The sequence below is a fragment of the Melozone crissalis genome, unplaced genomic scaffold (assembly GCF_028551555.1).
Source record: "Melozone crissalis strain CALT ecotype California unplaced genomic scaffold, PUWL_Pcris_2 ptg000029l_1, whole genome shotgun sequence".
NCBI classification, from domain to species: domain Eukaryota; kingdom Metazoa; phylum Chordata; class Aves; order Passeriformes; family Passerellidae; genus Melozone; species Melozone crissalis.
Genome location: NW_026535807.1, coordinates 919,807 through 941,859, shown reverse-complemented (window position 1 = coordinate 941,859; position 22,053 = coordinate 919,807). Strand labels below are relative to the sequence as shown.

Below are 22,053 nucleotides of genomic sequence, written 5' to 3'. Positions count from 1 at the left end.
TGGCTCGGGTTTGCATTTCAAAGCGGGCAGGATGAGCAGTTGGATTGATATTTATGGCAGCACACAGGAAGGCAGATCAATGCTGCAGCACCCCCTCAGCGTGCCCGGCAGCCAGGCTGGAATTACTGATGGAGCTTCCCAGGAATGATGGGCAATAATCGGGGAGATGAAAAGAAAACACAGAGAGAGAACAGAGGCAGCTCAGTAAATCTGAGGTGGATCTGCTGAGTAGGCAGTGCTGGTGAGCGTGGAGCTGCAGTCAGTGATGCCTCTGAAAATTAAATATTCCTGGATCTGTGTGCGTGGTGCCATTGGTAATTAAATATTCCTGGATTTCTGTGTGTGGTGCCATTGGTAATTAAATATTCCTGGATCTCTGTGTGTGGTGCCATTGGTAATTAACCATTGCTGGGTGTCTGTGCAGGGGTATTGCCATTGATAATTAACCATTGCTGGGTGTTTGTGCACAGGGCCATGGTTAAAGGTGTGTTAGTCCAGGAGCTGCTCTGTGTGTTGGTGTTCACAGGGGTCCCAGGACCAGGGAAGAGATGACAATCTTGACTCCATGTTTCAGAAGGCTGATTTATTATTTTATTATATATATTATATTTTATATTATATTTTATATATAATGATATATATTATATTAAAACTGTACTAAAAGAATAGAAGAAAGGATTTAATCAGAAGACCAGCAAGGAATAGAAAGGAATGGAATGATAAGAAAATCTTGTGACTCTCAGAGAGCCCGAGCCAGCTGGCTGTGACTGGCCATTAATTAGAAACAACCACATGAGACCAATCCCAGATGCACCTGTTGCATTCCACAGCAGCAGATAACCATTGTTTGCATTTTGTTCCTGAGGCCTCCCAGCTTCTCAGGAGGAAAAATCCTAAGGAGAGGATTTTCCATAAAAGATGTGTGTGACAGGGCTGCGCCCTGCACTTTGGGGTGCTGAAAACCCCAGAGGGTCCCTGTGACACCCATGGGAGCAGTGCCAGGGTGGGACACCCACTGCTGGCTGTCACCTGGGCCCTCTGGCAGCAGCTGTGGCGAAGGAGAAAGCAGCAGAGACACGGAGGGAGATGGTGGCAGTGGAGAACAGAGAGCAGATGGGATTTTGTTTGGAGAGGAGGGAGGATGTGCCATGGATGGGGAATGAGGGATTGCAGCTGCCCAGGAGCAGCTGGTGGCTGTGCCCAGAGCCCAGGGAGCTGTGGCAGCCCCAGTGCTCCATCCTGCAGCAGGGATGGGTGCTCCTGGGTGAGAGGGCAGCAGGGGCTGGCAGCTCCCTCCCTCCCGCCCCAGCAGGGCAGAAGGTGCAGGAGACATTGTTTAAAGCATCTGCTCCAGTATTTCTGAAGCTGTTGCTGGATCCATTCCAGATGAATCTGAATCGGAAGGTGTTGCCAGTGCCAGATGGAGCAGGGATATGTAAGGGAGGAATATGAAAGGCTTGGAATCAAGGCAGTGGCTTTAAAGGGAGCCAGGGAGAGAAAAGCTTAACAGGCCCTGAGGGGCAGGAACCAGAGAGCTGCTCCTTGGTGGGGAGAGGGACGTGAAAGGAGCTGAGACAAGGGATCAGGCAGCTGCAGGGCAGGGCACATTCAGGGCTCTTTGGTCTGGATGTGCCTGGGTCACTGTTCTGAGCACTTCAGCTCCATTTCAGCCAATTAGCCCTGCTGCAGCTGTGAAGGGTCAGGAGGGTGAGAGCCAAATTCCCCTTCCTGCCCCAGCCCTGGCCTGGGAGGCTCTGCTCCCCATCCTCTCCCTTCCTGCCCCTCCTGCTCGTTCCAAACCTTGGAATCCTCTAGGCTGGGAAAGCCCATGAGATCCAGCCCAGCCATTCCCCACCACTGACCACAGGTGCCACATCCTCATGGGCTTTGTCCTTTTTCAGGGATGGTGATTTCACGTCCCTGGGCAGCTGTGCCAGGGCTGGACAAGCCTTTTGTGAAGGAATGTTTCCTGCTGTGCAGCGTGAACAGCCTGGGGCTGCTCCCTGTGCCCTGTTATCCGTGCCCTGTTCCACTGCTGCTCCCCCCTGGCTGGGCCTGTTGGAGCCCTGGCATTTGGGTACAGTTCCCTGGGGAAGGGGGAGAGGGTCTTGTGGTTCTGGGGGCAGGAGGAGCTCAGGCTCTGTGCAATCCCTGTCCATGAGTGGCGATGGATTGGGGCAGGAGGAGCTCAGGCTCTGTGCAATCCCTGTCCATGAGTGGCGATGAATTGGAGCTGTGGGTGCCCATCTGAGGGGGGCACTCAGTGCACATCTCAGCAGACTCAGGCTCTAATTCCATGTCCACCCTGCAGGAGAGCCATCCATAGCAATTATCCCAAGGAACAATTCCACGAGCCTGTTCCAGTTCCCAGGCAGTGTCCCTTCTGGAAACACAAATCTCCCGAAATACAGTGGGACTGCTTTTCACCCCCAGAACTGTTATTTGTTAAACTCTTCTTTCTTGGCATTACCAGGGAGACGGTGCTGCTGTCAGGAGGCTGATTTCAGGTTTATTTCTGTTTGTGGAATGTGTAATGCGTTGTGCAGCACTTCCACAGGAGTTTGTCAGCCCCACCAAAGGAAGAAGCGTGCCATTATTCAGACAATAGCTGTAGGCCATGGCATGGGGCTCGCTGACGGCCAGCAGGAGCTGCTGCACGTCCCCTGTGCTGCTCTGGGTGTCCCGGGCCCAGCCCAGCCCTGCTGATGCCCAGGTGTGGCTGCCCCGCAGTGCTGCTCCCGGCGGGATGGAGGATGCTGTGACCAGCAGGTGGAAGCAGAGAAGAAACCTCTCCAAGGCTCCGGGTTCTGCAGGCTGCTCCCAGGGAGTCAACCTGGTGTTCAAAGCTGGAGATGGTGTCGAATCCTGCAGCGCTTCCTGAGCTCTGCATCTGCTCCAGCACAGCCTCATCCGGGTCATTCTGAACGGGGTTTTAACACTTTCCTCTGGCACTGATCATCACCACAGGCGTTCTGCTCTGTTTGGGGTTTCCCTGCTCCTGTATATCCTAAGCACCAGGAAAGCACTCTGTGCTTGCCGCTGTGTTTGTGCTGTTTGTTACCTTGTGCTGCTGCTCCTGGAGTGGGAGAGGTCTCTGAGCGGCACCAGGCCAGGCTTGGTGCAGGGCTCAGTGCTCGCTCAGGTCTGGGGGCAGGACAAGGCCAGGTGTGCTTGTTTCAGAGCCTGGAGTATCACTGAAAGCTGGCTTTTAACAGGCATTTAACTCTAAGCTAAAACACAAGTTCCACCCCAGCATGAGGAAGAGCTTCTCTCCATGGAGAGGGCAGAGCCCTGGAGCAGCTGCCCAGGGAATTGTGGAGTTTCCCTCTCTGGAGAATCCCAGCCCCACCTGGATGTTCTGTGTCACTGCTCCAGGTGACCCTGCTGGGCAGGGGCTGGCCTGGGTGGGCTCCAGAGCTCCCTTCCACCCCCAAATATTCTGGGATTCTGAGATTTGTCTGCTGGAAGGTGCTGTGGCCTTGCCCTGCCCACTGCTCCCACCTTTCCTCTCAATTGGGAGGGAAGAGGAGTCTGCCCCAGTGTGAGGATGGGAGGGCTGGCAGAGGCTGTGCTTGAGTTGGCTTTGGGGTGTGCTCATGGTGTCTGGCCATGGGTCTGGTGGCCTTTGGGGTGTGCTCATGGTGTCTGGTCAGTCAGAAAGGGAATTCAGCTCTGTGACCGTCACATGCACTGGTTTCCTTGGCTGGGAGCTCAGTTCTTGCTGCTCTGGCTGGGATGTGACCAGGGCTGTGGATCTGCAGGTGCTGGGTAATTCACTCCCAGGGCTGGAATGTGGGACATCTCCCAGGGCTGGGATGTGATCATCCCTATGGATCTGCAGGTGCTGGGTAATTCGCTCAAGGTACACACCAAGCTCTGGTCATGTTCAGGAGCAGAAATGGTGTTCTACTCTTGTTCTGAATCAGTATAACTCAGTCATTTATCTGAATGTACATAGTGGTGCTTTTTTCCTCAGGAAAAGGTTTCATTTCTTTGTCATTGCAGAGTTTTTAGCTTTATCATTTCCAAGTGTTGGCTGTGTTTGCAGAGGGGTAAAAAAGCATTGCAAAAGGAAATAAATACCAAAATGTAATGCTTTATGCATAATAAAAGTGCATTTAAGCTCTAACATGTCATATAATCGTTCAGCCATGCCACAGACTGATGGATTCCTGAGCACAGACACTTCAGAGAGGAGTATCAACGTGAAATCTGGAATGAAGATCCCAAAGCAGGAGCCAGCTCATTGGTTTAATGGCTCTTTCTGTCTCTCTGTGTTCAGAGCTGCACGCTTGGGAGTTCAGGGGATCACAAACCTCCCTGGGCTCGGGCTCTGCTGAAGGAAACTCCCTGTGGATTTTCCAGCAGGATATTTATACCAGGAGGGAAAGGCTGCTTTTGTTCTTAAAATATTTACAGATTTCTGTGATTTTCTACAGGGGGAAAATTAACCTTGTTAGTGTCAGCTGAGGCGTGGTGGAGCTCTCCAGCAGTTGTTCTCACTCCCTTATTAGGGAGATCTTCTATCAGCCCGGCTTTATGGCTTGTAATGGAGCTGCTGGAACAGCAGTAATTGGGCAAATTAGTTTGGACGGTGGCATTAATATTCATGCATCCCTGCAACAGCTCCCTGCTAATTAGTGTCTCTTCCTGCTCGATTGTGGCGGCAAAATGGCATGGGATGAATCTCTGGGGTTACCTGGGGCTCATTGGCACCAGTGAGAGCTGCAGGACGCTGGGGCTGATCCTGCTGGGGCTGTGGCACTGCCAGAGGAGCTCTTCCTGCTGGGCTGATGGGATGGGATGGGATGAATCTCTGGGGTTACCTGTGCTCAGTGGCCACCAGTGAGAGCTGCAAGATGCTGGAGCAGCTCCTGCTGGAGCTGTGGCACTGCTAGAGGAGTTTTTCCTGCTGGATTGTGGTGGCAGAATAGGATGGGATGGGATGGGATGGGATGGGATGAATCTCTGGGGTTACCTGGTACTCATTGGCCACCAGTGAGAGCTGCAGGATGCTGGGGCTGTGTCACCGCTGCAGATCTGGGGACCATTTGTCTCCCTGGTGCTGAGCTGTGCCAGGCACCTCTCTGGGGATGGGGGATGGATTTGCCATTCCCCGTGCCCGGGGTCCCAGCAGAGCCCCCTGCCCTGGCTCTCCCCGTGTGCAGGGATGGGATAAATGCAGCAGCGTTGCAGTGGCTGCTCCTGAGCTGGATGTCTGCACTGATTCATTGATCCAGGCTCTCTGTAGGGCTGCTCTCAGTTCACAGAGCTCCTTCCCTTCTGTCTCCTGTCCCACCTGTGCAGGCTGGGCTGGGCAGGGCTGGGGAGCCACCCCCAGGGATGTGGGAGCACCCACAGGTGCTGGCACCCCACACCAGCACACAGAACCCCCCTAAATTCCTTTGCACCCCCTTGGCAGGGAGGGAGGCGAAGTGCTCGGCTCAGCCCCTTTCCCAAACAAAGGAATAAATAAAATAAAGCCATAAGTGCTCCCAGCATTTCTCTGCAAAGCTTGGGAGGAAGAGCTAACGAGAAAATGCTATTAGTTCTATTTTTAAAGAGTTGAGAGCTCTGCGATGCCATGGTGATGATGGAACTGGTGTAAGCACCTGGCTGATAAAGATCTCCTGCATGTCTGGGCTAATGCAGATGGACCGGGGCAGCGGGGAAGTGCAGAGGATTCTGTTTATCAGCTTCCCTGGCAGCTCTGTTATCAAACACGGTGGTTCCCAAGCTGTCAGAACTGATGGTAATATTTCTGGAGTTTCTGCCCGGGGAAAAGTCTGCAGGGAGGCAAATCCCACAAGTGATGTGGGAGTGGGGCAGGGACCCGGCCAGCTGTGCAGCCAGGTGTGTGCCACCTGTGCCACTCTGGGGTGTCCTGGCACCTGTGCCACCCCGGGGGTGTCCTGCCTGTGCCCACAGGTGTCACCCCTCCCCAAGGGGCACCTGGAGCAGGTGCTGTGGCAGTGGAGAGGGGCTCAGAGCCCTCGTGCAGCTCCAGAAGAGCCCCGTGAGCAGCTGGGTGAGGATGTTTGGGGATGTCTGGGGGATGTTTGGGGCCCAGGGAGGTGGCAGCGCCCTGGCCATGGGGCAGAGCTGCTGTGGCACTGTGGCACTGTCTATACCCAGGCAGGGACAGTCTGTGCTGCTCTCGGTGTGCCACCAATGCTCAGCAGCCTCGGGACCCTCCCCAGCTCTGTTTGGGAGTGGGACAGCCAGAGACAAGAGAGAGAGGCTGGAGGCACTCGGCTGTGACCACACAATGACTCTGTATACAAATTAGATGGATTCACAGCGTGCTTATCTAAATGAGGTTGCCATTTTACAATGCTAATTTTCCTGTTGGTTGCATGTGATACCGGAGCACGGCTGGCTTCAAAAACCCCATTGCAGGGCCGGGCAGGATGGGCAAGGCTGGACAAGGCTGTGGTTTTTGGGCAAGGCTGGGGGTTTTGGGCAGAATGCAGAGCTGGACAGGGTGCGGGTTTTGGACAGGGTGCGGGTTTTGAGCAGGATGCGGGTTTTGAGCAGGATGTGGGTTTTGGACAGGGTGCGGGTTTTGAGCAGGATGCGGGTTTTGAGCAGGATGTGGGTTTTGGACAGGGTGCGGATTTTGAGCAGGATGCGGGTTTTGGGCAGGGTGCGGGTTTTGGGCAGGGTATGCAGGTTTTGGACAGGATACCGGTTTTGGGCAGGGTGTGCAGGTTTTGGACAGGATACAGGTTTTGGGCAGGGTGTGCAGGTTTTGGACAGGATACCGGTTTTGGGCAGGGTGTGCAGGTTTTGGGCAGGATGCCGATTTTGGGCAGGGTGTGCAGGTTTTGGACAGGATACAGGTTTTGGGCAGGGTGTGCAGGTTTTGGACAGGATGCCGATTTGGGGCAGGGTGTGCAGGTTTTGGACAGGATACAGGTTTTGGGCAGGGTGTGCAGGTTTTGGGCAGGATGCGGGTTTTGGACAGGATACAGGTTTTGGGCAGGGTGTGCAGGTTTTGGGCAGGATACAGGTTTTGGGCAGGGTGTGCAGGTTTTGGACAGGATACCGGTTTTGGGCAGGGTGTGCAGGTTTTGGACAGGATACAGGTTTTGGGCAGGGTGTGCAGGTTTTGGACAGGATACAGGTTTTGGGCAGGGTGTGCAGGTTTTGGGCAGGATGCGGGTTTTGGACAGGATACAGGTTTTGGGCAGGGTGTGCAGGTTTTGGACAGGATACAGGTTTTGGGCAGGGTGTGCAGGTTTTGGGCAGGATGCGGGGCTCTCACAGCCCGGAGCTCCGAGGCCGGCGGACAGAGCTCCGCTGCAGTAATTAGCAGCCGCTCTGCAGATCTTGATGAACAATGCACAGGGGGTTTGTTCCTTTGCGCCGTGCTTCTGCCCTCCAGAGGGATGAATAACCGGAGGGAAGGGAATTGCAGGGAGATGGGATGAAGGAGGAGGAAACAAAGGCGGTGTGCGCGTCCCTGAGGCTGGGATGTGAGGGGCAGCGAGGGGATGGAACAGCCGAGGGCACGGGGGTGGCGTTCCCAAAGCACCCCAGCATCCATGGAACGCTGCTGTGCCTCGGAGCAGGAGGTGCAGGAGCCTTTGGAGGAATGTCTGGGGTTTCGTTTGTCACTCGGGGCTGATTCCAGCTGAGCACAGGGAAATGAGACAGCCCAGCTCGCCTGGGAAAGCTACAGCGGCGTTAGGCTTTCCTGGGGCTGCTGCTTCCCTTCGGATTCACCACATATTTCCATTCTCCATCCCCCTTCTCCTGTTCCCGTCCTCTCCCCCTCTCCCGGTTTGTGATGAACGGAGATGCAGGAGTGATTGCAGGGCCGTTCATGCCCCGCTGCCCCGGCTGTGTGCTGCCCACCGCGGCCGGGGCTGTTCGCAGCAGCCGGGACGGGATGCTCCAGGCAGGCTGCTCTGTCCTGGGAGCAGAACAGGGGTCCCACACCATCCCTGCTCACTGCAGCCAGCACGGGATGCTCTGTCCTGGGAGCAGAGCACGGGTCTCACACCATCCCTGCTCACTGCGCTGCTCTGTCCTGGGAGCAGAGCACGGGTCCCACACCATCCCTGCTCACTGCAGCCAGCACGGGATGCTCTGTCCTGGGAGCAGAACAGGGGTCCCACACCATCCCTGCTCACTGCAGCCTCTGCTGGCTCTGCTCCATCCTCCCGTGGCCCCTGAGGGGAACAGCTTGTTCAGCACCTCGCAGGATCAATCCCTCGGGAATCCTGAGCGCTGCCAGCACCAGCAGCCTTTTCACAGAGCATCCTGAAACGCTCGGTGCTTTCCAGAAATGGCTCTGCACCTTTCATCCTCAGGGCTTGCCAGGGTCACAGGGATCGCTGTCATCTTCCCAAAGCTGCCCTGTGCAGGGATCAGCTGGAGAGCCCTGCTCGGAGCAGCAGGGAAATCCTGGGCACCGGGACAGACAGGGAAATCCTGGGCACTGGGACAGGGGAAAGGAGGGCAGGGAAATAAATCCTGGGCACTGGGACAGGCAGGGAAGGAAGGGCAGGGAAATCCTGGGCACCGGGACAGGGGAAGGAACAGCAGGGAAATCCAGGCACTCCATTTTTTCATGCAGAAAAGCCAATTCTTTATTCCCATGGTTCCCATCTCTGGGAAATATCAGAAGGCACTGTGTTAAGCCTAACTGGTCAGCAGTACAGTGAAACTCAGTCCCTGGCTTGGGAAGGGCTACTGAACATATCTATCAAATTTTCTCTCTCTAGATGTGTTGACATATTTTCTTCACTGATTCTTATGGAACAGATTTCTTGTTTTTGCAGGTGTAGACTGTTTTTCTCTACAAGAATAATTTGTTTTGTTAGCTGTTTTGCATTCTACTAATTTTCCCTGATGGGAACTTCCAAGCCTGTTGGTAATTCAGCAGAGCAAGGCCTGATTTTATAAGGCCTTTCTTTTATAATATCTTTACCTGTATGTAACAGGAGTCATGGGAAGGAAGGGCAGGGAAATCCAAGAGCCCTTTACTTTGATGTCTCAGAGCTTGAAGCCAATTTTAGGTGCTGCCTGGGGGCCCATCCAGTGTCACACAGCCCAGCTCCAGGTTTGTTTGTTGGTGTGGTTTAGGATCAGTTTTCTCTCTTGGTGCGGTTTAGGATCAGTTTTGTGTTTGTTGGTGTGGTTTAGGATCAGGTTTTTTTGTTGGTGTGGTTTAGGTTCAGTTTTCTCTGTTGGTGTGCTTTAGGATTAGGTTTGTGTTTGCTGGTGTGCTTTAGGATCAGTTTTGTGTGTGTTGCTGTGGTTTAGGATCAGTTTTTTCTGTTGGTGTGGTTTAGGGTCCATATTGAGTTTGTTTGTGTGGTTTGGATCAGGTTTGTTTGTGGCTGTGCTTTAGGTTCAGGTTTGTGTTTGTTGCTGTGCTTTAGGATCAGTTTTGTGTCTGTTGCTGCGCTTTAGGATCAGTTTTTTCTGTTGGTGTGGTTTAGATTCAGTTTTCTCTGTTGCTGTTATTTAGGATCAGTTTTATCACGGACACAGGCTGTGTGCTGGGGTGGGGCTGTTGATGGAATCAGCACTGGACCCTGTTTGTATTTCTAAGGCAGCCCCTATTTTTAGGGCAGATTTCCCTGCAGGTTCCTGTTCCCCAGTGCTGGCTCTGGGCTGCCCCAGGCAGGGCAAGGAGCTGCTCTGGGTGGTTTCCATCAGGATGCTGCAGGGCTGAGCTGTTAGAAACCTTTATAAAAATAACAGTATTTCTGTATCTGGCTGTTCCTGCATGAGTCCAATAACATGGCCCTTAGAAAGTAATTTGGATTAATTAGAATGTCCGGGCACTTTTGCGATAAAGACATGCAGAGTAATTATCCAGTGTCCAGAATAATCTATTGAGCTTGTGAAGTTTAAGTCTGAAAATTATTCTCCCCTAAGTATTCGTCTTTCTGACTGTATTTCTGTTATTAAATTTGTTTTCCCACAAGTTAGATAAGAAGAAATGTAATTATTTAGCTGGCAAGCTCAATGTCGAGGTGAAGACAGCCAGTGAAGGTAAAAGTGTGATTGCCTTGTGGTTTTCCCTGTAATAATGCAGAAATATTTAGATATCTGTGGAATTACATGGTGATGATGCGCTTTGTGAAAGGCCAGAGATGAAATATAAGGGAATAAAAGGTATAGATATTCACTGGAAGTCCATTATACCCTATAACTCTTGGATATGTAGTGGGAGAAATGTCAAATGCAGATTTCTCCCGTAATTACAACCCATTCTCGCTCACATCGCTCTCACTGCATTTTCTCACTCTCCTTTATACCCAGGCTGTGTCCTGAAGGACCTTGTTCTGTTCCTGATGCTCAGAGGACACAACAGGCCTTTTCACTTGTGATAATGTTTATTTTGGATTAAAGAAAATATGAAATCAAAGGCAGGCTAAATATAATCCCTCAGTGTCCCCGGCGGAGCCGTCCCAGGCCCGGGTCAGCCGTGCCTCCCACACTTCTGAAGGAATTTTAAATGCCTGGGACTCGAGGAGGAGATGGCTGGGATGGCTGACCTTGCAGATGATGGAACAGTTTGTCCTCTCTGAGCCCCTCCTGGCTGCTGCTGCTGCTCCCCGGTGCAGGGGAGCCCTGGAGGGGCTGGGAATGGGATGGAGAATCCCTGAGGAGGCTGGGCAGGGGCTCAGCCTGGAGCAAAGGAGGCTCAGGGGCCCTTGTGGCTCTGCAGAGCTCCTGCCAGGAGGGCACAGCCGGGGGGATTTGGGATCTTACCCCAGGAACAGGGACAGGAGCAGAGGGAACGGCTTAGGCTGGGTTGGGGAGGTCAGGGGGGAATTTGGGAACAATTCTTCATGGGAACAGGGGCAGGAGGAGAGGGAACAGCCCCAGGCTGGGCTGGGCAGGTCTAAGCTGAATATCAGAACAATTTCCCCATGGAAAGGGATGCCCAGCCCTGGCACAGCTGCCCAGGCGTCCCCATCCCAGGGGATTGCAAAGCCCTGTGCAGGTGGCACTTGGGGACACGGGGCAGTGGTGGCCTGGGCAGTGCTGGGGAGGGGTTGGATTTGAACTTGGCTCTGCTCACCGTGGGGTTGAGCTGCCTGCCCACATGTGCAGGTAGAAAAGGGAAAGTGAGGAATGATGGCTGAGATTTTATTTATCACTCAGACCGCGCCAGTCTCTGGAATGAGCTCACAGCAGAACCCACACCAGCCTGCCCAGGCAGCCCCAGCACAGTCAGCTGTGCACTGTGCCCTCCTGCCAGCACAGCACAGCACCTCACAGCCGTGTCACACCCAGCTGTCCCTCAGCAGCTGGGACAGCTCTGTGCCCCCTGTCCCCCCTGGGCTCTGTGCCCCCTGTCCCACCTGGGCTCTGTGCCCCCTGTCCCACCTGGGCTCTGTGCAGGTGCCCTGGGACAGCTCTGTGCCCCCTGTCCCCCCTGGGCTCTGTGCCCCCTGTCCCCACCTGGGCTCTGTGCCCCCTGTCCCCCTTTGGCTCTGTGCCCCCTGTCCCCCCTGGGCTCTGTGCCCCCTGTCCCCACCTGGGCTCTGTGCAGGTGCCCTGGGACAGCTCTGTGCCCCCTGTCCCCCCTGGGCTCTGTGCAGGTGCCCTGGGACAGCTCTGTGCCCCCTGTCCCACCTGGGCTCTGTGCAGGTGCCCTGGGACAGCTCTGTGCCCCCTGTCCCCCCTTGGCTCTGTGCCCCCTGTCCCACCTGGGCTCTGTGCCCCCTGTCCCCCCTGGGCTCTGTGCCCCCTGTCCCCCTTTGGCTCTGTGCCCCCTGTCCCCCCTGGGCTCTGTGCCCCCTGTCCCCACCTGGGCTCTGTGCCCCCTGTCCCCCCTGGGCTCTGTGCCCCCTGTCCCCCCTGGGCTCTGTGCCCCCTGTCCCACCTGGGCTCTGTGCCCCCTGTCCCCCCTGGGCTCTGTGCCCCCTGTCCCCCCTGGGCTCTGTGCCCCCTGTCCCCCCTTGGCTCTGTGCAGGTGCCCTGTGGCAGCGAGTGGGGCTGCCAGGAGCCCTTGGGTGGGGATGTCTCTCCCTGGTGTCACTGGGGCACGGCAGCAGGGATGCTGTGCCCACCAGGGCAGGTTTGTGCCTCTGCTCATGGATTTGGATCCATTTTCCAGCCTGGCTTGGTCACCTCCAGCTGGAGCCAGGTGAGCACATCTCACCCTGGGCTTTGGCTGTGGCTGTGGGGACACCTCGGGGGAGGAAGAGGAGGAGGATGAAGCTGTTGGGGCTCGCAGGTGTGGGTGTGCAGGGCTGCAGGGAGGTCAGGCAGCAGCTCACACATATTCTGTATCATTCCCAGCTCTGCTCTTGCCTCCAGCTCTCCATAAAGTGCCAATCCAAACCAGACAGTTTAAGCTCAAGCAGAACGGTTCACTCAGCCACAGTGTGAGCGCATTAAAACCCGGGGGTTTTTATTATTTGGCACATTTTTAAATTCAGAAATACTTCCAATATCGCACAGAGGGAAATGAGCTCCAGAAGGCCTGTTTAAAACATCATTTATTGCTTGAAATGCAGCTGGTTCCCTTGGGGTGTCAGAGATCAGGGGGGCTGGAGAGATCCCATTGTCTGAGGCCACTGTGATATTTGAATGAGAACAGGCTCCTGCTTCTGCAGTAGCTGCTCACTGGAAATTGTTCACAGAACTTGGGTTTGCTCACCGTGCTGCTGAGCTGCCTGCCCAAAGTTTAACTGCACACTGAAATTAGCAACGACCCCTCAACGCAGGTAAATCTGTGGTGCCAGAATTTGGATGTGTTACTGTGTCAGGGCACCAGGGCCAGAGCTTTGTTCTCCTTGGCTGTCAGGCTCTTGGCTATATTGAACATTCAGGAATGAATACTCAAATCCCAGCCTCACTTTCCAGGACAGGAGCGTGGATGCTCTGCTGGGAATGCAATTATTACATTATACAGTAATAGCCGTGCTCACACCCCAGCACAGCTCCCACTTAGCCAATAACTCACAGGATGAGTGCCTCCCCTTGCTCCACAGTGCAGTTGTCTCCTCTGGGCTGGGCCTGTGTGTCTGTGTGAGGATTGCTCTCCCAGAGCTCTGCTCTGCCACAGGAACGGGCTCTGCCTCAGCCTGGCTGCTGAATGAGTCGTTACTGCTGTTGTCTTCATCGGGCTACTTTCAAAATCAATGAGATTTATGCTTGCAGATTAAAAACCTTTTAAAATATGCACAGACAATATAAGGTTCAATTATCTGTTTGGGATGAATGGAGCAGTGTGTACACATAAATAAAACATAAAAGCTGCTTCGCTCTGTTTATATTCCGCTCCTGATTTATTTTCAGAAGAGTTGGAATCGGTGAGTCCGTGTTTGGATGCGGGAGCTCCATCCCTGCAGGGATGTGAGTGCTGGGTGTCCGTGCACCCCTCTGGCTCCCCAGCTCCTGGGATGCAGGCAGGGATGGGGAATGGTGCACGGGCAAGGAGATAAAACCAAATCCCCCTGAGTGTCTGCTCAGCACTTTGGGTTAAAGAAAATATGAAATCAGATCTGGGTGGTGACAGGAACCCTCCTGAGAATGCCCTGACTGCTGTAAATCTGAGCACCAGAGGGATGGGAATATATTCTGGCATTTGACAGACCTTGCAGGGTGTGTTCAGGGCATGGGAGAGGCAGACAAGCCCTTCCTCTCCCTCCACTGTGCACAGAACAGACACAGAACCCCAGAATGGGTTGGGCTGGAAGGGACCTTAAATCCCATCCATTTCTCACCAAGCTGAATATTTCACTTTAAAATATCAAATGGGGAAGTGTCATACTCGTCCCTGTGCCTTTGCCTTCAGTGTCAATAATCCCTGAGGTGTAGGAGATCAATATCCCTCTTTGGGGTGGGAGAGGTGTTTGTGCAGGAGATCACAAGATCCCTCCAAGAAGGGTGGCTGCAGATCAAGGGCTTAGAAATAGTAATTAACCATTATAAATTAGATTTTTGCCCAATATACACAGATAAACCAAGAGAAATTAAAATGGGAATCATAGAAATACCAGTTAATTTTATTTCTGAGAAGTGCTCACTCAGGATCTTCATGATTGCATAAACACAGCTTTGTTCACAAGGAGGAATTTGCACACCCAAATTAGGCAAGTGTGTATCTAAAACTCTTTTTCCATGTCAGTAGGATGGAAAGCAAAGCATTTTAGTAAATAATTCATCCCAGGAAAGCATAAATGGCTGAGTCCCCATCCCCAGTATGTGAGCATGTTGAGACAGGGGTGATGTCCTTGTTTATTCAAGGACAGGTTTATCTCCAGCTTTACAAGGGTAAGGTGTTTATTTTTGTGCTGTGACTCATTTTCATTACAATTTTGCGTCTCCTGGTTTCAAGGCAGGTTGTTCCAGTCCAAGGTTCTTTTAGCATTTAAAAGCTGAGAAATCCCCCCCTGATTTTCTGTAAAAATCCAGTCTGTGCCACGAGCTCCTCCCTGTCCCGAGCAGACCTTGGTCCAGGCACAGGTCATCGTGATGAAATGCAGGATATCTCACATTTATGGACACCTCTCACAGTACTGGGTGTTTATGATCCTGTCTCCTGCTTTCTGAGCTGATGAAGTGCTCCCATGAGCCATGTGGACAGTACTAATTGCTGTAATTACTGTCCCCTAATTGCTGCAATGGTTTGTTTCAGGAGAGCTTTCTCACTCTGGGGAAGGGAGCAGGAAGGACCCTGTGGGTGCAGAGAGGGCTCCCAGTGGCCAGTGCCACTCAGGATGGCTTTTCACGGATTTTCATGGCTTTCCATGGCAGTTGTGGTGGGGATGGGATGGGCTTGTGTGCCTGGAAATGGGCTCTTTTCAGGCTTGAAATTAATTAAACTGAAATGTGTTCAATTAGAAAGGCAGTTGTTTGAGAGACCCAAAGTAGCTTTGGAAGTGTTTGTTCCAGTGATGGGCTCCATCCACAATAACAGTGGTAATGAGGAGTTTTTAAAAGTGGATTTTAAAAGGTGTTGCACCATGGCTGCTTTATCCTGGACTGGCCCAGGAGTGGGAGATGGAGCTCAAGGGGCTCAGCCCACCCAGCTGGGAGGGCTGGTGCAAGGAGCCCCTGCAGATGGAACCAAAATTCAGGTGCAGGAATCATTGCTGGGTTTGTTTCTTTGTGTTCCCTCCATTGCTCAGAAAGATTTGCTGCTGCTCCTGAAATGGACTTACATGAAAACTTTCCTAATTGCTCTCCCTCACTTTGTCTGGGGCAGCCCCTGGGGAAATGCTGAGCTCCATCCACTGGGGAGCAGCAGGAGCATCTGCTCCTGTTACCTTTGCAAGCTCTGACCTTATTCAGTGTTTTGGGTGAAATTTCCACAGAATCACAGCATGGTTTGGGCTCTAGGGAGCCTAAAGCTCTGCTCAGCCCCCTGCCAAGGGCAGGGACTAATTCCCGTGGATATCTGGATTTCTAGAGCTGCCTGCCCGGTTACCTTCCTGCTCAGAAGGCAAAGGGAGCACGAGAAGGGTCTGGGGGGGTTTTGCCCAGAGAAAACAGCCAGGGAGAAACTTGAGTGAGCTGGGCTCAGAGAGGGGAATCAGCTCTCTGCAGGATGCTGGGGCTGTCTGTCCTGCACTTTGGGATGGGATGGGGCACAGGAGGAGCTGTGCTAACTGAGGATGGAATCCTGACCTGATGCATTTCGAAATGAATAAAACCCGAGCCCTGAACAGATCCCAGGCTGTGCCTCGCCCATCAGCTCACACAGAGCTCTGCAGCTGGGAGCAGGCTCCAGGCAGCTCCTGTGTGTGAATTTGGGTGGTTTGGGGGGATTTGCAGTGTGTGCAGCCCGACTCTGCCCTGCCACACGTGGTGGGCTCAGGAGGCTCTGCCTGAGCAGCTGAGCTCTCCCCATCGCCAGGAAACCGGAATCAATAAAACTTCCTGGGAAACCGAAAGGAGAAATGCAGCAAACTGTGAGCCTCATCTTGCCCTGCTAGGAGCTCATTAATGTCTCAGCAGGGGCACTCCTGCATTATCTTAATTGCTCAGGTCCTCAGGGAAATTGCCTTTCTGAAGCTCCTGGCTGCTGTCAGTGCCTGAGGTGGGTCAGGTGCACCTTCCTCATCATCTTTAATGAGTGGCTGAGCACAGCAGCAATAACTGTCTGTGTTTGGGGTGTTTGCAGCTGGGGCTGACTCTGGGGCAGAGGCCAGGCTTTGGCAGGCCAGGCTTTGGCAGTCCTGCAGCCCAGGGAGGGCTGCTGTGTGCTCTGGCACTAGGGTGTGTGTTCCAGGTGAGCAACTCAAACGTTCTGTCATTTTTCTTGGAAAAAAGGGTTCGTTGAGCAGGGAGAGAAGGAGGAGGATATGGGGCTGGATAATAACACCCAGTGAGTCTGGAAGGGAAACTGGAACAGGGAGTTGGTGTTTCACTGGGGTTTGCTCTGAAGTGACCTGTTCCAGTCCGTGTTTCAGTGGGGTTGCTCTGCAGTGAGCTGTTCCAGGTTGTATTTTAGTGGGGTTTCTCTGAGCTGTTCCAGGCTGTTTTTCAGAGGGGTTAACTCTGATGTGTTCCAGGTTGTATTTTAGTGGGGTATTTCACTGCTCTGCAGTGAGCTGTTCCAGTCTGTATTTCAGTGGGGTTTCTCTGAGCTGTTCCAGGTTGTATTTCAGTGGGGTTTGCTCTGCAGTGAGAAGAGCAGTTCCAGTCCATGTTTCAGTGGGGTTTCCCTGAGCTGTTCCATTCTGTATTTCAGTGGGGTTTCCCTGAGCTGTTTGAGTTGGTATTTCACTGGGTTTTTCCCTGAGCTGTCCCAGGCTGCTGCTGGGCTGGCTGCTGTGGCAGGAGAGGCTGAGGACGCTCCTGTTTCCCTGGGCTGTTTGTGCTGCTCCTGCTGCAGCTGCTCTCCTGCAGGAGCCTGAGCAAGACAACAGGAGTGACCTAGAGACAGCTCTTCATTAGCAGGAGAAAATGAAATAAATGAAGAATAATGGTCAACGTTGGAAATAAATTAACATCAATTAATCACTGACTAAGACAGTGTTCCCAGCATTAATCATTCCCCCTTGCTGCCAGCAGAGCATCAGCCAGGCTCACACATGTGGAACCCCTGCATGGTGTGTGCAGGGTGCACGAGCACAGGGACTGAGGAGAAGCTGCTTCCCCGAGGGTGAAATGCTCCCTGCAGCTCCTCGGGCCCCTCAGAGAGCCCAGCTCAGCCCTGCTGTGCTGCTGGGGCAGCTGGGCAAGGACGGGGACATCGGGGTCCCTTTGGGACCGCAGCCCCAGGATCAGAGCACCCTGGGCTTCTCTGGAGCTTTTGATGGGTCAGAACAGAAATGGGGAAATGTGAAGGAACAGAAATCCTGCCTCTTCCAACTCCTGTTCTCAGCTGATGATAAAGAACAGACTTTACCAAAATGGGAGAAAAATAAAATGGTGAAGAGACAGAAAATGTTTACCTGGAATACTGAAAAGCCCTGAACAGAGCAGTCTGATTTCAAAGTCTGATTTAAAGGATTTGAAGCTCTGGCTGTGCCTTGCCCTGCCAGTGGCACCGTGGGCACCATCCCTGGAGCAGAGGGCAGGGACCCTGCCCAGCTGCCCGTGGGTCTCTCTGGTCCGCACAATCCATGTTTATTCTGATGGTCCCTTCAGAGCTGGGGGTGCTGTGTGGAGCTCCCTGGAGGCAGCGTTGGATTTCAGCTGGTTTTTACCAGGTGGGTGCCCAGTTTGGCCACTGGGATGCTGCTGGTGTGCCTGGGGAGCTGGGCAGGGGCAGGAGGGGCCTTTTGCAGGTGTCTGAATGGGCTCTGCCCCTCTGCTTGCAGTTTTGTGCTTTGCAGTTCCTGGCACACCCACTGAAGGACTCTGCTCCCTGTGTTTGAGCAGAACAGGAGAATTCTACTTGGCACATTTCTATAACTTCATGTTGCTTTTAGATATCCTGTTAGAAACACTGGTAAAACACCTCATATCTGCTTTTTGTACTCCCAGTGATTGAAGCAGCCAGCAGCAGTTAATATTTTATGAACAGTGGAAAAAGATTTAAAATCCAAAAGGTCTCCTTAGGAATATAAGCAATGCAGCAGATTCTGTAGAAGCTCTGCTTGTTGTGGAAGTGCAGAATGAGCTCCTTTTGATTTTGGGTTGGAAAAGCAGTTGTTGGCAAGGTGAAGTACAAAGAGGTGCCACGGATAAAACCTGATATTACAGCCTCACTCTCCTGCTGGTTGCAGAAAGCAGCCCTTGCTCTGCCCTTGCCCTGCTCTCTGTGAGCCAGAGGTGCAGAGCCCTTGCAGTGCTCATCCTGGGGCAGCACAGGTCAGATTTGTTCTTCTGAGGAGGCAGGAGCTGGTGAATACCTGTGGGTGATAAACACTGTGCAGTGCTGGTGAATACCTGTGGGTGATAAACACTGTGCAGTGCTGGTGAATACCTGTGGGTGATAAACACTGTGCAGTGCTGGTAAATACCCATAGGTGATAAATACTGTGCAGTGCTGGTGAATACCTGTGGGTGATAAACACTGTGCAGTGCTGGTAAATACCCATAGGTGATAAACACTGTGCAGTGCTGGTGAATACCTGTGGGTGATAAATAAACTGGCAGCAGCTGGTTCCCAGCTTTATCTGGGTAACTGGGAGCAGTTGGTTCCCAGTTTTATTGGGGTAACTGGGAGCTTTATTGGGGTAACTGGGAGCAGTTGGTTCCCCGTTTTTCTGGGTAACTGGAGCCAGTGAAGGACTGTTCCTGTCCCTGTACCTCGTAGGGGAACGTGGTGCAGAACACAGCAAAGCCAAAGTTCAGCTGAAGCCAGGAGCTTTAGCTGCTGCTGCTGCAAGAAGTGCCATGAGTCTGTGAATGTGTGTATTTATCAGAAATTGTTTCTTTCTACAGATCCCACAAATCAGTTATGCCTCAACTGCCCCCGAGTTGAGCGATGACAGGCGCTATGATTTCTTCTCACGGGTGGTTCCTCCAGATTCCTTCCAAGCACAAGCAATGGTGGACATTGTGAAAGCTTTGGGATGGAATTATGTGTCCACTGTGGCATCTGAAGGGAATTATGGAGAAAAAGGAGTGGAGTCCTTCATGCAAATTTCCAGAGAGGCAGGTAGGCCGTGCTGCTCAGCAAGCCATCCGTGTCGTGTTGTGCTCAATGTCATCCTGTGTTCCCAGAGCCCATCTTTGGTCCTAAAGCTGCTCCGGCTCTCTGCAATGCTCTGCCACGGCTCCTGGGTGTTGTCGTTCCTGAACTGCTCCTGGAGGGTCAGACAGTGGGAGCCCTCAGTGGTTTTCAGCCGTTTCTGGGCATTCAGAAACCCTGAGTTGTGCCCAGCTCCTGCTGCTGCCCTGGCTCAGCTGTCCTGGTGTGGGCACGGGCACAGGGCAGGTTTGGCAAGGCTGAGCTCCTGTGTGTGTCTCCATGGGCTGGAGCTGTGCTGTGAGCTGTGCTGTGAGCCGCTTCCAGCCTGGCCGGTGCCACCGTGGGTGCCCAGCTCTCCATGCCAGCCTGGTCTGAGCTTGGGTTTGGGTTTGCTTTGGCATTGCCCTGCCCAGCTCAGTGCAGGGAGCTCAGAACCTTCCCCTGGAGGCTCAGGGGCTGCTGTGTGGGGTGAGCCATGCCAGAGCTGGGTGTGAGTCCTTGGCCAGCTGGTTGGCAACCCAGACTTGTGAGGGTTTGGGAGCTGCGGTGTTTGCAGCTGATTCCTGTGCTGGGGAGGAGGAACAGCAGAGGATGGGATTCATTGCTGGTGATGAATGCAAGGGCTGTCTCCAGAGGCTCTGCAGGCAGAGCCATCAGCAGGGGCAGGGCAGGCTCTGCTGTGCTCCCCAAATGGGGCTCACAGGTGTCCCAGCCTGGCACTGCCTGGCACTGCCTCAATGAAAGCAGCTCGGTGCCCAGCTCAGTGCCCAGGCAGGGCAGGAGCTGCTCTGCCCAGGCTGGTGCCACAGCACTGGCTCTGTCTGCAGGGACAGCCCCCAAACTGCCCCAAACTGCCCCAACCTGATGGATCCCTGCTGGCAGCACCTGCCAGGGAACAGGCAGGGAGAGTCACTGGGCTCAAAGGAAGGGGCCTGGGAGAGGGGGAGCTGGAATTGTTTCCTTATGCTGGTGTCACAGAAGGAACCCACATTTGCATAAATTCTTCTGTTCCTACAAATGCATATTTATGTAGTATTAAAGCAAATGGGTTTGGATTTAATACAGCAGGAAGTGACAAATGCCAGTGCTCATTGGAATTTAAAATTGGCTTTATTTGCAAATATCCACTGTTGCAATCCCATGCCCAAAATGTGTTCCCTGTGTGAAGGGCAGGCTCTGGCTGCAGAGCAGGGCCCCGGTTCCTGGACCTGGTGCAGAATTACATTTGTTCCATGAGCTGCCCATGCAGCCAACACCAAACTGAGCCCCTCAGACAGAGCAGAGCCTGCAGAGCCTGCTCCCCTCAGCTCTGAGAGTGCAGGGGATGGAGGTGATGCTGGGGATGAAGGCTCTGGATGACAGGGATGCTGCCTAAAGCTCCTCCTCGGAGCCGGGATGGGATAATCTGATCCCTGGCTGTGCTCAGCTCCCTGTGCCACGCTCACACAGCTCAGGGGAAGCTCTGACAGGGTTTAATTCCTGGGGCCTCAAGTGCCCCAGGGTGGGTATTGGTGAAAACTCTGTGCAGGATGGGCTGGGCAGGCTGGCAGGGACTGCCTGGGGCAGTGACAGTGACGGGCACCAGCCCTGGGAAGGGCCAGGAAAGGGCTGGGAATGGCACCCGGGGACAGGGATGGGCAGGGGGCAGAGCTGGGATGGGCAGGGATAAGGAAAGGGCTGGGAATGGCACCTGGGGGCAGGGATGGGCTGGGAATGGCACCTGGCTGTGACGGTGTTCACAGGGGTCTCAGGATGAGGGAAGAGACGAGGATCTGACTCCATGGTTCAGAAGGCTGATTGATTATTTTATCATATATATTACATTAAAACTATACTAAAAGAATAGAAGAAAGGATTTCCTCAGAAGGCTGGCTAAGAATACAGTAGGAAGGAGTGATAACAAAAGCTTGTGTCTCAGACAGAGAGTCTGAGCCAGCTGACTGTGATTGGCCATTAATTAGAAACAACCCCATGAGACCAATCCCAGATGCACCTGTTGCATCCCACAGCAGCAGATAATCATTGCTTACATTTTGTTCCTGAGGCCTCTCAGCCTCTCAGGAGGAAAAATCCTAAGGAAAGGATTTTCCATAAAAGATGTGTGTGACACCCGGGGCAGAGCTGGGCAGGGATGGGGCAGAGCTGGGCAGGGATGGCAGCCCTGTGCAGGGAGGGCAGCACGGCCCCTCCTGGCTCTCCCAAGCAGATCAGAGCCCAGGCTGGAGGGACCCCAGCCCAAAGCTGAGCCGTGCCAGAGCTCTCTGCCATCTCCAGGCCCTGTCCCTTGGCGCAAGGGCAGCTCTGCTCCATAGGCACCAGCGCATTCCCTGGCTCTGGCTGCAATCTGTAGCAGGTTAGTTATCCTGAACGCAGAGTTTCATCCAAACTCGTGTCTGATCAGCTGGGATCTTAGGGAATCTGGGGATCAGTGGAAAGTGCTTCCCCTGCTCAGTTTTCAAATATGCTTTGGCACATAAAGACTTTGCTTGATCCTCTGAGTTAATAATTCTTCACAAAGTGACTTTTATTATGGGCACTTCAAGCGAGTTTGAATATGTCATTGTGGCAGGAGATGAAGATTTGAAACATGCTCTGCAGTCTGTGGGATTAATAAATTAGGGGAATGGTCTAATTATGGGAAATCTTAAGGACAATTTCAGATTATTAATGAAACTACTGAATACTTGAATTTCAAAGATTAATTCATCTTTGATTTTTTTTTAAAGATTAATCTGTACCAGAAGGTTAATTGCTGTCTGTAAGAAATATATATATTGAAGTCGTTAGCAAAAGACCACTTGAATGCCTCCTAACAGATAAATGAAAGATCTGGAGTGCATTTATGAACGCTCTGCTCTCCCCAAATGGCCCATTGGCACAGCTCAGTGGGGTTCTGCTGCTCTGCACTGCTGGGCTGCACGATGAGTGTCCCTCCTTGTACAGCTGGGCAGGGCTGGGAGGGGATGGGGAGAGCTGGGGAGGAT

General features: G+C 53.1%; 1 protein-coding gene across 5 annotated transcripts in view; it reads left to right on the top strand.

Annotated features, from left to right (window-relative positions):
• The window catches only part of GRM7 (glutamate metabotropic receptor 7), a 168,912-nt gene that overhangs the window by 53,176 nt on the left and 93,683 nt on the right, over positions 1–22,053 (top strand). For all 5 annotated transcript variants that reach the window (XM_054281306.1, XM_054281307.1, XM_054281305.1 and 2 more), the window contains exon 2: positions 18,820–19,036. In XM_054281306.1, coding sequence (XP_054137281.1) covers positions 18,820–19,036 — 217 coding nt within the window. The remainder of the gene's footprint in view (positions 1–18,819; positions 19,037–22,053) is intronic.